The sequence below is a fragment of the Hypanus sabinus genome, chromosome 8, assembly GCF_030144855.1.
Source record: "Hypanus sabinus isolate sHypSab1 chromosome 8, sHypSab1.hap1, whole genome shotgun sequence".
Lineage (NCBI taxonomy): Eukaryota > Metazoa > Chordata > Chondrichthyes > Myliobatiformes > Dasyatidae > Hypanus > Hypanus sabinus.
In genome coordinates, this window is record NC_082713.1 from 159101628 (window position 1) to 159116569 (window position 14942).

A 14942-nucleotide genomic window follows, 5' to 3' on the forward strand; every position below is an offset into this window, starting at 1 on the left:
GACTTTACATGAGACAATTAAACGCCTTTGTTTACAAGGGGTGATTGATAAGTTCGTAGCTTAAGGTAGAAGGAGGTGAGTTAAACAGCTCTCATTACATACACATGCAGTTCAACTCTTTGAGTGATTATGCAGAAAGTTTGAAGTTAATAACTCATCTCCTTCTACCTTGGGCCATAATGCATTATTAACTGATCAGTTATTAACTTCAAAGAGTTGACCTCCAAGTGCATGTAACAAGAGCTGTATAACTCATCTCCTTCTACCTTAGGCCACGAACTTATCAATCACCCCTGGTACTTCAACCCAAATTTGCAGTCAGGTGTTTCCTTTCAGCTCTGAACATAGCAATTTCTTCTGCATTCTCCATGTGCAGATCGGTTAAAAGGCTGTTGAGCAACAACAGATTCAAAAGCTCTATCTGACTCTACTCCACACTTCTAATATATAGTTGAAGAATGGTACATAGTGCAGAATTTGAAGATGATCGTTTAGTAGCAATTTAACTATAAAAACAAATAGCAGTCTCAATGAGGAAGGCATATCCAAGGCAAGTGGAAGTTGTGTTCAGGATTTGTACTGTGAGAACTTCTGTGCTTCCTCTTTGCCTGTCTAAATCCTCCTCTAATCGAAAGAGAAAATGCTAGTAATGCTCGGCTGGCAAGACAGCATCAATGGAAAGTGAAGCAGTTGATTTCTTGCTATGGAACTTTCCAGAAATGATGGCCTGATCTGCCAAGTGTTTCCAGTACTTTCTCTTTTTCTTTCAGATTTCCTGCATCTGCAGATTTCAGTTTTCTAAATCTAAACACACCCCTTTTAAGATTAATATATCAGTTTGTTGTTTTTTTTGTATATCAGTGGAAATTCTCCTCAAACAAGAAACTGCTCAGGTTGTTGTTGGTAAATTAGGAAATTGATTTTAGATCTGTTGGTTATAAACTTGAAATGCAGATTTAATTAGTGCTGATTTGCGGGTGCCACTTGGTGTTAGTGACTTTGTCGTTTGTCTAGTGTCAGTTTTCACCTCTTTCTGACAATCTGCCGCTGACGTTTCAGTTCTCAGGATTATTTGAAGATTTCCATTTGCTGAGGTGATGCGTTTAAAATGCTAGTTAGTGTGGTTGAAATTGAACAAATAAACAATAATATCTATTTAAGTCGAACTGATTTTTTGAGATTAATTGAAACATTTTTATTAATGCCTCAGTCAATAACAGAAAATGTAATTGAAAAATTCAACTGTAATTATGAAATTACCCTTTGGCCTTATTCCACCCACATGTCCTTCAAAGGAAATTGCATTTTCTCTGTCTGTGCATTTTTGGAATATTGTGAAGAGATCTACTCTGTTTTATTGTTCATTGTGATACAAAGGCTTCTGAATGGATTCAGAAATGTTTTACTTGAACAGTTTTGAGAGATTTTATTGATTGGATTGCTCGGAGGACGGAGGTTGTTAGCACTGGAGCACAGATTGTTGAATGGATATTTGAAAGAGAAATGAGACCAATAGTGGTTTAGAGAGGGGAACTAGAAGAAGCCACCACCGTGCCTCACCCCTCACCACCAGCGTCTCTCAACTATCTTGCTCAGAAGATAGTGGGACTAGAACTAGGGGACATAGCCTCAAGATTCATGGAACGGCTTTTCCCAGAAAATAGTGAATCTGTGGAATCCTCTGCCCAGCAGATATGTTTAAGACAAAGTTGGGTAGATTGTTGCATAGTAGTGGAATTAAGAGTTCTGGGGAAAAGGCAGGTAGGTGGAGATTCCATGGCCAGATTAGCCATGATCTCATTGAATGGCAGAGCAGGCTCAACAGGCCAGATGGCTGACTCCTGCTCCTATTTTTTATGTTCTTATGTTCAGTATGTAGGATCTAGAACTTATTTTGTATGGTGAAGGTGAAAACAAAGTTGATCAACACTTTTGAAAGGAGAGTAGATGGACACTTGGGAGAATAATTAAAGGCTATAGGGAAAGAGTGTTCAAAGATTCAAGATTCCAAGTACATTTATTATCAGAGCATAGAAGCATAGAAAATAGGTGCAGGAGTAGGTCATTCAGCCCTTCGAGCCTGCACCGCCATTCAGTATGATCATGCCTGATCATCCAACTCAGAACCCTGTACCTGCTTTCTCTCCATACCCCCGATCCCTTTAGCCACAAGGGCCATATCTAACTTCCTCTTAAATATAGCCAATGAACCAGCCTCAACTGTTTCCTGTGGCAGAGAATTCCACAGATTCATCACTCTCTGTGTGAAGAAGCTTTTCCTCATCTCGGTCCTAAAAGGCTTCCCTTTTATCCTTAAACCCCTCGTTCTGGACTTCCCCAACATCAGAAACAATCTTCCTGCAACTAGCCTGTCCAATCCCTTTAGAATTTTATACGTTTCAATAAGATCCCCCCTCAATCATCCAAATTCCAATGAGTATAAGCCTAGTTGATCCAGTCTTTCTTCATATGAAAGTCCTGCCATCCCAGGAATCAATCCGGTGAACCTTAAGTGCATGTAGGCAGTGCAGAACCCTGAGATTTATCTTACCCACAGACAGCCACCAAACAAAGAAAACTATTGAACCTGTTCAAAGAAAAACGTCAACACCCCCCACACCCCACAATGCACCCAAAAAAGGCAGAAAAAGAGAAACAAAAAACAGAATTTAAAACACAAAATCAAAAGGTTCCAGGCAAACTTGGTTCAATCTAGCGCAGCGCCGTTCGTTATCTGCAGGCCGTCATGATCAAAAATGCTCAAAATAGCAACAGAAGAGGAACGACCAGAAACCAGTGTGGGATTGATACTGTTGCTTAGGAAGATCGAATGAGCTCAATGGCTTAAGTGACAGTTTCAATGCCAGAATGATTTTATGCTTCTCGCTGCTCCTCGTAATTATTAAATTTATATCATTGAATGTGATGACATTCATGTTCAATGAATCATTATTTGAGATTATCACAGTTCTTGATTAGTAATGAAGATGTAAAACATCAGGTAAACTTCATAAAATAACCCAGCTGTTCACTCAGCCTGTAACATTCAACTTAACTGCCCAACCAGTGCAGTCCAGTTACTTTGATAGCTGTGCCATTTAATGGGATGTCTCTAATAAGTTCATTTTCATTTCTGTCCTCCAGAGAAGGCACGATAAAGGTTGGCGACAGACTTTTGAGTGTTGATGGAATTCGGCTTTTTGGAACAACTCATGCAGAAGCCATGAGCATTCTCAAACAGTGTGGGCAGGAAGCAACATTAATTATCGAATATGATGTATCTGTAATGGGTAGGTGAAGTTTCTGGACAAGTCCTAGATCTAGATTCTTTTGAACTAATATTTTTAAAGAGTCGTTGTGTATCGGATGCAGCCAACTGTGTTCTGGTAGGAAGTTGGCAAGTGTAACAGCATCATCTGTGGGTTCATCGAGGTGAACTATTTCTGGTTCTCTTGTATTAACTTGCAGATAAATCAATCTGTTCATGTTAGCATTCTAACCAATGTCCTAGTCAAGGGGGTGTTGTTTCTAAAATAAAAGATATTCACCAAAATAAATGAAATAAATCTTTATTCAATTTCAGAGGCCTATTGTAACAGTAGTTTTGATTGATTTTTTTTCTATACAAGGGCAGTTTCCTACCTAATAATTTCTGAATACTATGTCCATCCTATAAAAAAATTATGTTGTGTAATAAAATTTAAGTTTTCATTCCCTGCACTATTTGCTGTTGGCAAGGCTTATTTACTTGTTTTACTAAATTGTTGATTGTTTCTGTGTACTCTCTTGTAAAAGATCTATTACAATAATCATTGCATGTGCGACTTACCAAAGGCTAATAACTTTTTTTTCTTAGATTCTGTGGCAAATGCTTCTGGCCCACTGATGGTGGAAGTGGCAAAAACCCCTGGTTCAAGCTTGGGCATTGCTTTAACTACCTCACTATACTGTAACAAGCAAGTGATCGTCATAGACAAAATAAAGGCTGCCAGCATCGCTGACAGGTATGCACATGAACTAAAGTGGCACTTCTGTGGATCATTTAGTTAGATGGTACTAAGCTACAGCAGAATTTGCATTGTAATTTTTTTTTTAAAAAAAGCATTTTCAAGAGTTAACCGAGGCCTCGTAAATAGTTCAAAGTTCAAAGTAAAATGTATTATCAGAGTACATACATATCATCACATACATCCCTGAGGTTCTTTTTCCCTGCAGGCATACTCAGTAAATCTATAGAATAGTAACTGTAAACAGGATCAACGGACAACAAACTGTGCAAATGCTGATATAAATAAATAGCAATAAATTACAAGTATGAAATAACAAGAGAAAAGAGTCCTTAAATGAGTGTAGTGATCCCCTTTTGATCAAGGACCTGATGGTTGAGGGGTAGTAACTGTTCTTGAACTTGGTGGTGCGAGTCCTGAGACGTGTACCTTCTGCTTGATGGCAGCAGTGAGAAGCAAGCCTGGCCTGGGTGGTGGGGATACTGCTTTCCTACGGCAACGTTTTATGTAGATGCGCTCAATGTTTGGGAGGGTTTTGCCCGTGATGTTCTGGGCCAAATCCACTAACATGGAAGGATTTTCTGCTTGAAGGCATTGGTGTTCACGTACCAGGCCATAATGCAGTCAGTCAGCGCACTTTCCACCACACATCTATAGAAGTTTACCAAGGTTCTTGATGACATGCTGAGTCTCTGCAAACTCCGAAGCAAGTAGAGACGCTGGTGTGCTTTTTTTTCAATAATATTCATATGATGGGTCCAGGGCAAGTCTTCTGAGATAGTGACACCCAGGAATTTAAAGTTGCTGACCCTCTCCACCTCTGATCCTCCAATGAGTACTGGCTCATGGACCTCTGGTTTCTCTGTCCTGAAGGCTATTATCATCTCCTCGGTCTTATTAATATAGAGCGAGAGGTTGTTGTTTTTACACCACTCAGCCAAATTTTCAATCTTGATTTTCAAATTGAGTGACATGTTCAAAATGTTGAGAGAAGCTAGCAGATGTCGGCAGACAAATAAGTACTGATATCTGTTTATAAGTGAAAATTAATTCTTGAGGCTAATTAAAAAAGGTTTATTTAAATAATGCTTTCAAACAATAACGTAAGACAAGTCCCAAGCTGTTACTGTGGAATTGAGTTTTGATTTACCTCATCCTCATTTCCTGCAGATGAGATTGCATTTTCCATTTCTTTTCCATATATAGATTTTTGGAAGATTACGAAGAAACCTTTTTAATTTTATTTCCAATTAGTGTGACGTAAAGGACCAAGAATAGGTTCAGGAAAGATTTACGGGAATGATAAACTTCTGCTGCTTTTATGGAGGGGTCTCTGGTTCCCATACTGGTTTCATTAGCCTGCTCAGAACACTGAAGCCTAGAAGCAAGTCCTCCTCAATGCCAAGCAAATGCCAAAGAAGGAGGACATGGTTTAGCCAATGGATTTTAATATTTATTGAAATACAGCATCGAATAGGCCCTTTGAGCCACGGTGCCCAGCAATTCCCAGCCTAATCATAGAACAATTTACAATGACTAATTAACCCATCTCCCGGTATGTCTCTGGACTGTGGGAGGAAACCCACGCAGTCACAGGGAGAACGTGCAAACTCCTTACAGGCAGCGGCGGGAATTGAACCTGGGTCACCTGTACTGTAATGTGTCGTGCTAACCACTATGCTACCGTGCCATCCTATTTTTTTTAAATGCCTGAATCCCAGTGTGCTTTGCAAGGTACTATTCAAGGTGACTATGTCACCATCTTGCACGTGTCACTGGCAACACAATGAACTCCTAGTTTTAATGATCACAGGAGGGAAATGGCTGAGGCAATGGTCACCATTCTCCTCGCAAAAGAATGAGGGTGGGGCTATGATAGTGGGGCAGAGAAAACAATTGGGGCCAGTGTTCTATTAAATTGTAATTTGGTAATATTTTTGAACTTTGACCTCTTTATTTCCTGCTGTTTGTGCATCCCAGATAACAAGCAAAATCCTTGATGCAAACTTAAAGTGGTATTTTGAATGTAGAATTTTGATTTACTAGTGTTGAATTTAAGGAGCGTCCATGGTGCTTTTTCAGACTGTTGTGCCATTTTAAGCTCTGCCTATGATCTAAAATGTTTGTGTGCCTACAGATGTGGGGCTTTGCATGTTGGAGATCACATCCTTTCGATCGACGGCACTAGCATGGAGTATTGCACGTTAGCCGAGGCAACGCAGCTCTTAGCCAGTACCTCTGAAAATGTAAAACTAGAGCTGCTACCATATCACCAGACACGGTTTGCTTTGAAGGGACCAGAACACGGTGAGTATCCGGATGTTTGTCTGTGTAGAATCTGTGCCTGATAGAATCGAAATCAGGTTTAATACTACCAGCATACATACGCAGTGGAACTTGTTGCTTTGTAGTAGCGGTGTACTGCAATGCATAGAAATAAAACTGTAAATTACACTAAGTATATATAAAAAATAAATAAGTTGTGCAAAAAAAGAGGGAATAAATAAAAAGTAGAGAGAAAGTGTTCATAGGTTCATTGTCCACTCAGAAATCTGATGGCAGAGGTGAAAAAGATGTAACTAAAATGTTAAGTGAGTGCCTTCCTGTACCTCCTCCTTGATGGTAGCAATGAGAACAAGGCATGTCCTGGGTGATGTGGGTCCTCATTGATGGGACGCCACCTGTTTCAGGCATCACCTTTTAAATCCTCAATGCCAGGGAGACTAGTGCCCATGATGGAGCTGGCTAAGTTTACAAATTTTCTGTAGCTTTTTCTGATCCCGTGCAGTGGCCCCTCCAACCGAGACGGTGAGTTAGAATGCTCTCCACAATAAATCTTCAGAAATTTGCGAGTGTCTTTAGTGACCTGCCATTTCTCCTCAAACTCCTGATGAAATATAGCCACTGATGTGCCTTCTTTGTAACTGCATTAATATTCTGGGCCCAAGAAAGATTTTTCGGAATTGTTGACACCCAGGAACTTGAAACTGCTCACACTTTCCACTGCTGATCCTCAGTGAGGGCTGGTGTGTGTTCCCCTTCCTGACGTCGAAAATCACTTCCATGGTCTTACTGATGTTGAGTACAAGGTTGTTACCTCGACACCACTCAATCAGCTGATCTGTCTCACTCCTGTACGCCTCATGGTCATCATCTAAATTTCTGCCAACAGAAGCTGTGTCGTCAGCAAGCTTATAGAAGGTGTTTGAGCTGTGCGTCATGGGCATAGAGAAAGTACGGCAGTGGGCTAAGCACACATTCTTGAGGTGCACCGGTGTTGAGTGTCAGTTAGGAGGAGATTTTATTTCCGATCTGCTGTGGTCTCCTGATGAGGGAGGTACAGAGGTTCAGATTTTGGAGCTTTTTGATTAGAACTGAGGGCATGATTGTGTTAAATGATGAGCTGTAGTCTATAAACAGCAGCCTGACATAGATATTACTGTTGTCTAGGTGATCCAAAGCTGGGTCAAGACCCTGTGAGATTGTATCCCCTGTACACCTACTTGTAGCAATAAGCAAATTACTTCAGGTCCGGGTAATTTGCTAAGGCAGAAGTTGATTCTAGTTCTGATCAACCTCTCAAAGCACTTCATCACATTAGATGTAAGTTCCACAGGGTGACAGTTGTTAAGACATCTCCCCCTGCTCTTCTTGGGCACTGGTGTGATTATCATCCTTTTGATGTAGGTGGGAACCTCTGACTACAGCAGTGACAGGTTGAAATTGTTCCTGAATACTCCGGCCAGTTGGTTGGCACAAGCTTCAGAGCCATCAGGTTACACCCTGGGAGGAAACTATTCAGCCCATCTAAATCAGTCCAGTTTCACACAAGAGCAGCCAGCTCGTCCCTCACAGGCCTCTCCACATAACGCTGTAATTTCCTTCTTTTCACATGCTCTTACAGCTCCCTTTTGAATGTAGTAATTTACTCTGCTGTTTGGTATCACGTTACTCTCAACCTGTGTATATGTGTGCTACACACACTCTCTCTCTCTCTCTCTCTCTCTCTCTCTCTCTCTCTCCCCCCCTCTCTCCCCCTCTCTCTCCCCCTCTCCCTCTCTCTCTCTCCCCCTCTCCCCCCCTCTCTCCCCCTCTCCCCCTCTCCCTCTCCCTCCCTCCCTCTCACTCGTCCCTCCCTCCCTCCCTCTCACTCGTCCCTCAGTATGCGGGGAGATTGGTTCCAAAATCGGCGGATGCTCAAGTCCCTTATATAAAATGGTGTAGTATTTGCATATAACCTACGCACATCCTCCCGTATACTTTAAATCATCTCTAGATTACTTATAATACCTAATACAATGTAAATGCTATGTAAATAGTTGTTATACTGTATTGTTTAGGGAACAATGACAAGAGAAAAAGTCTGTACATGTTCAGTACAGACGCAACCATCGTAGCTCTTCTGGGAACTCTGATGCTACCTCAGCATCAGCCAATTCCGATTCTCCCATGATCTTTAAGTTCTTGAGGCTGTAGCGCTTTACATAGCTAGCCAGCCATCCCTTACTAGCTTTAAACTCCTTCCTCTCGCTCACAAAACAAGTAGCGAAAGAACGAGGCGCGAGGTGAGCAATGCTCAAACATCGAGTGCTGGAGAGAAACTGAGGATCTGTGAAATGGCTACAGGAGGCTACAGTAGGGTGTGCCTACACATCACTTCATTCGCGTGGATTCAGCGTAGTGCTCAGTGCGCGGCAAATTCAAGTTTTGCTTTTTGGAACTTCCTGGAATTTTTTTTTAGAATATTTTCAATCCGCTAATGCGGAACCCACAGATGCGGAAGTCCAACTATATATATATCCCCTCATAATTTAAAATACACCTCTCTGTAACTTCCGCAGTTCAAAGCAAAACAACACCAACTTCTTCAGTCAAGCAGATATCACTTTCATAAATCTTTTCTTTATCCTCTTTAAAGCCTTCACTCCTTTCCCAAAGTGAGAGACTCAAAAGTGGGCAGAATATTTCATTCAAACTTCCTTACTTTGTACTCTTAGCCTGTACTTATAATGCTCAGGATTCCAATGTATTTTAAACCATTTTTAAACTCCATTTTCTTAACTTTACCCCCACTCCCCGCCCCCATCTTCATACTTCACCTTTATCTGCATTGAGTTTCATCTGCTGCTCTTTTGTTGATTTTACCAGTCTCCCTTTGGTCTATTCATCGTCATCATTATGTGCTATGTGTATGACGTAGGCAATCATGGTCTTTGACCATGATTGTTCTTGGTCTGCCATTGCCTTCTTCTGGGCAGTGTCTTTACAAGGCAGATGGTCCCAGCCATTATCAAAACTCTTTAGAGATTGTCTGTCCAGCAACAATGGTTGCATAACCAGGACTGGTAATATGCACCAGCTGCTCATATAACCACCTACCACCTGCTCCCATCGCTTCATGTGACCTTGATCACAGGGTTTAGCAGGTACTACACCTTGCTCATGGGTGACCTACAAGCTAGCGAAGGGAAAGAACACCTAACGCCTCCTTTGTAGAGACGTAGCTCCACGCTGCTACCCTTTTGGTCTTTCAGTATTCACAAACTTCACTCCAGGTTTTGAGTGATCTGTGAATTTGGAAATTGTGCACTGTGTAGTCAAACCAAGTCCAGATCATTAAGGAGAACCGTAAACAATGTCCTCCCTCCTCAAAATAAAGTAGATTTTTTTGGATAGAAAGTAAAGGATTTCATCAAATTTTCACTAAGTTTTAAAAAATAATTTCATCCCAAGCAGAATGATGAGTTTTAAAACTGTAGGAAGCATTATGATATAACAATTCTCCATGAAATATTTCTTATATATAAAAGATGCACCTGTCTCAATGCCACCTTCAGGTGTGTGGCACTGCCAGAGCTTTTCAGTTAAATAAGGTTGCAGGGCCAGAATCAGAATCAGATCTATCATTACTGATGTATGTCACGACAGCAGTACAGTGCAAGACATAAAAATTAATGTAAGTTACAAAACTTTATAAATAGTGCAAAAGACAAACAATGAAATAACGTTTACACACACAAAATGCTGGAGGAAATCAGTGGGTCAGGCAGCATCTACGGAGGGGAATAAACAATCGATGTTTTGGACTGAAACCCTTCATCTGGATCTCAGCCTGAAACCTCAGTTGCTTTTCACCCTCCATAGATGTTGCCTAACTCATTGAGTTCCTCCAGCAGTTTGTGTGTGCTACACTGGATTTCCAGTATCTGCAGAATCTCTTGTGTTAATGATGTAGTGTTCATGCGTTCATGATCCATTCAGAAATCTAATGGTGGAGGGAGAGGAACTGTTTTTAAAATGGTGAGGTTGGGTTTTCAGGCTCCTTTTCCTCCTCCTTGATAGTAGTAATGTGAAGAGGGCATGTCCCAGATAAAAGGATGAGGCTATTTCTCATTGTTCAACAACTGAAATTCCCATTGTTCCTTATTAAACATCATTAATAGGAAGGACTAATCTGCTGCTTAATTTACTGTTTAATCCTAACCTGGCGACATGCAAGCATCCCATGTGTTGACAATCTAGAGTTTAATTTTCCTTTCACTCTTTCAACAAACTGGACTAAATGAAGAGAAAGGGAGCTCCTTGGTTAAACTGTTGGACTAGTATCTAGATGTCTGGATTATTAATCTAGTTATGTGAGTTTGAATCAGCTGGGTCATTTAAAATCAAGTAATTACAAAAATTGGAGCTAGAATCAGTAACCTCCTGGACTGTTATGAAAGTCACACTGTGCATTCCTGACTATCAGCAAAGGATATTCTGCTAAGTTTGGCCAGACTTTTCTGTGTGTAGCTTAAGAGGATTCATGGTTCTTGACTCTTGACTGTCCTGTGAAATGGCCTGTCAGTTTGCAGCTGCAAGTTGATCTTGGCAAGCAATTACAGTTCTCTGACTTCATCTCATCATCATCACTGAGGCCTGATGTGGCCATTCTGTCAGAACCTTGGAGCAGGTGGTCATGGTAGAACTGGCAGTCCCTCGAGAAGTCTGCACTGGGGAGGTGTTTGAGCATGAGAAAGCCAAGCACCAGGAGCTGGTAGAGCAGGGCCAGAGACAGGGGTGGAGGGCATAATGTGAGCCTGTAGAGCTGAAGTGTAGAGGCTTTGCTGGCTGCTCGCTGTACAAAACCAACTCTCTCCTTGGCATTATTGAGGCTGCAAAGAAAAGAGCCATCAGGGCCATCACAGGGGCTGCGGAGTGCGCGTTCTGATAGCTGTGGATCAGGAGGTGTGACCTGTGGACCAGTGCAGATGGGACACAAGCCAGTGCCTGATCAACCCTAGCTGGGTCACCTGGGAGACAGAGTCTGACGTTGAAATACCCAATGATCCCAGGTTACATCACTGATGATGTGACCCAGCTCATCCTCTCACCATCAAGGATCCATTGTGGTTGGACAAGTACTGGCCTTGTCAGCAAAATCCCTAACAAGTGAACTAATTTTTAAAAAATACTTAGTTATGTTCTTTGCTTTTATGTTTTTTTTAAAGACAGAATTGGATACGTTCACAAGTTCCAAGCTCCTAATACTCATGGATCAAAGAGCTGATCCCCTGAGGCACAACCACAATTTTACCCTTTACTCACTTAGACCCTGACCACCAACCAGGAACATAAAGTTTACAAGATGCATTTATTCTATTTTGAGAAGTGCCTTCTGATGTAGATTAGTTTGTATGCCAAGAATAATATACGTGCAGTCAAACAATTCTGTTTTCTTGGAAAATAGAATTTGATGCCTTTTTCTCACTTTACTTTAATATTTAACACATCCCTCAGCTGCGTGAAAGAATTCCTTTGTTGTTTACACCAAAATATTTTCAGAGGTAAACTAGCTTTCAACAAGGATAGAAGGATATATTCGACATTCCTACTTGCATAACCCTTTTATTGTGAATTCCAAAAGAATTGTACATCTGGTCTATTAGTAATTATGTTTCAATGAGCTGTTTGAGATGGGGATATTACTCCTGGTATTTTGCTTTTGGCTTATTACTATTGCTTAAAAGAACTAAAGTAATTGTTTGTCAAAACCCAGTAAAAACAAACTTTAACCTTGATGGGAAACTGCTAAACACGACTAAACTCATCCGAAACCCTTGAGCAAGAAGGGAACAATGTGCAAAACTTTGTGAGAACTAAATTAATCTTTTGTAAAAAGACTTTACTGTTGATTGGAAACTGCTAAAGGCAACTAAACTCATCTGAAACCCTTGACCAAGAAGAGTACAATGTACAAAGCTTGTGTTAAATACTAACAATTTGAGGTGTGGCTTCTCATTCATTGCATCTTGCCCAGTCTTGACTGGTATGCGTGGTCTTTTTGAACAATTGAGAAAAATTGTTCAGGAATTCAGATGTAATGGCCAACAAGTTCTGTGGGGTATTTCCCCATTCTCCCATCAGACTCTGGGAGGACATCAAAACTTCTGAGTAATGGTACGGACATTTTTGTTTCCGTTCTTTGGGTAGTTCCAGCTGTCTGATGGGACACCTGGAGAATACCTATGGAGTGATCCAACAGAAAAATGGGCTATTTCAATAGGTGAGAGAAAAAGTTGTCATTCTTTCTTCTGTTAGCTGTTACAATGTATAATTCTTCTGTCTTACCCTCTTTTCTGCTCCATTCTGTCTGTCTTTGTGTGTGGTTCCCATCATCCTTCATGTGGACAGTCAGGGTTCAGAGGAGCAGCAGACAACTTGCCTGGGATACCTGTGGAAGCAACAACAGCAACTTCCTCACCTACCAGCCCTATAACACCTACCACCCTGACCAGTGCAGGATGGCGACCTCGAAATGCCAGAAACATCCTCAAAACAATCTCCGTAATGTTCAATACTTTATTTTTTCTCCTGTCCTTTTCACCATCTATTTTCTGTCCCGTTTTCCGTTTGCATGGTTTGAAACTACTAATATTATCAGTGACTGGACATGATGTGGTTTAAATGTTTGAGGATTAACTTTTAACATTAAGTTTACAGTTAATATACTGTTCAGATAATTGGGTCTGATACCTATGACCATTGAAATTAGATCAATAAGTTTGAATTTAATAATTTTTCAGTATAAACCAATTCAGGTGCACAAAGCTACTGATGTCAGGTTTGGCAAGTAACAGTGCACTGTTGGGGAAAGATTTCTTTATTTAGTCAGAGAATACTGCAGCACTGAAATAGGCTTTTCAGCCCACCTGGTCCATGCTGGCCCAGTCTCATGCCTAATCCCGGGACCATATCCCTCCCTACCCCTCTCAACCATGTACCTATCACAACTTCAGCATTCCAACTGAACCCACATCTTTGTGCTGCCAGCTCATTTACACTCGTATCACCCTCTGAGTGAAGAGGTTTCCCCTCAGGTTCACCTAAAACCTTTCATACTAAGCCTCCGAACTCTAGTTATAGATATATAGAACACTACAGCACAGAAACAGGCCTTTCGGCTTATCTAGATGATGCTGAACTATTAAACTGCCTAGTCCCATCATCCTGCAGCTGGACCATAGCCCTCCATAACCCTCTCATCCATGTGCATATCAAAATTTCCCTTAAAAGTTGAAATTGACCTCATATCCACTACTTGAGCTGTTGGCTGGTTCCACACTCTCCACCCTCTGAGTGAAGAAGTTTCCCCTCATGTTTCCTTTAAACTTTTCACCTTTAACCTGTGACCCCTCACCCAACGTCAATGGAAAAATCAAATCTCCCCTCAATCTTCCACATTCTAGGGAATAAATCTTTATCTCAGCTACTCAAGTCCCAGCTAAATCCTTGTAAATTTCATTTGCACTCTTTCAATCTTATTAACAATTTTCCTGCAGGTAGGTGACCAGAACTGCATACAGTACTCCAAATTAGACCTCATCAATGTCTTATACAGTTTGAACATAACATCCCAACTCCCGTGCTTAATATATTGATTCATGAAGCCCAATGTGCCAAAAGCCTTCTTTACGACCCTATCTACCTGTGATACCTTTTTCAAGGAATTACGGATCTATATTCCCAGATCCCTCTGTTCTTCTGCTCTCCTCAGTGCCCTGTTGCTCTCCATGTAAGACCTATCGTGGCTGGTCTTCCCAAAATGCAGCGCCTCACACTCCCCTGCAGTAAACTCTATCTGCCATTTTTCTAGCCAGTCCAGATCCCACTGCAAGCTTTGATAGTCTTCCTCACTCTCCACTACAGCCCCCAGTCTTGGTGTCATCTGCAAATTAACTGACCTGGTTTACCACATTATCAATCCAGATTGTTGATGTAGATAACAAACAACAACAGACCCAGCACCAATCCCGGCAACACAGGCCTCCAGAGAAAGGCAACCATCTACAACCATACTTTGGCTTCTTCTGTGACGCCTCATCTTGAATTCCAAGCAACTGAACCTTCTCAACTTTGGTGAAGGCCTTGCTAAAGTCCATGTAGACAACATGCACTGCCTTGCCTTCATCAACTTTCCTGGTAACTTCCTCGAAAAACACTATAATAGTGGTTAGACAAAACCTACCATGCACGAACCCATGCTGACTATCCGTAATCAGTCCCTGTCTATCCAAATACATAGATATCCAGTCCCTAAGAATATCTTCCAATATATTTTCCACTACTGATGTCAGGTTCACCAGCCTATAATGTCCTGTTTTATTCTTAGAGCTTTTATTAAACAACGGAACAGCATTAGCTATTCTCTGATCCACCAGCATCTCACCATGGCTAAGGAAGTTTAAAGTATTCCTGCTAGGGCCCTTTGCAGTTTCTGCACTTGCATCCCACAGGGTCCAAGGGAACACGTTATCAGGCCTTGTGGATTTATCCTGATTTCCTTCTTAAGCGTTCTCTTGCATTTCTTATTTTCAAGTATCTCATTTGTTCCTACCTGCCTATACTTGCCATCCACCTTTTTTTAACCAGGGCTTCAGTATCTCTCAAAAATCA

The 14942-nt window shown here is 41.2% G+C and overlaps 1 protein-coding gene across 10 annotated transcripts in view; it reads left to right on the plus strand.

Annotated features, from left to right (window-relative positions):
• The window catches only part of grip1 (glutamate receptor interacting protein 1), a 458415-nt gene that overhangs the window by 359682 nt on the left and 83791 nt on the right, over positions 1 to 14942 (plus strand). For all 10 annotated transcript variants that reach the window (XM_059978360.1, XM_059978359.1, XM_059978364.1 and 7 more), the window contains 3 exons: positions 3145 to 3290; positions 3857 to 4004; positions 6145 to 6314. In XM_059978360.1, coding sequence (XP_059834343.1) covers positions 3145 to 3290; positions 3857 to 4004; positions 6145 to 6314 — 464 coding nt within the window. The remainder of the gene's footprint in view (positions 1 to 3144; positions 3291 to 3856; positions 4005 to 6144; positions 6315 to 14942) is intronic.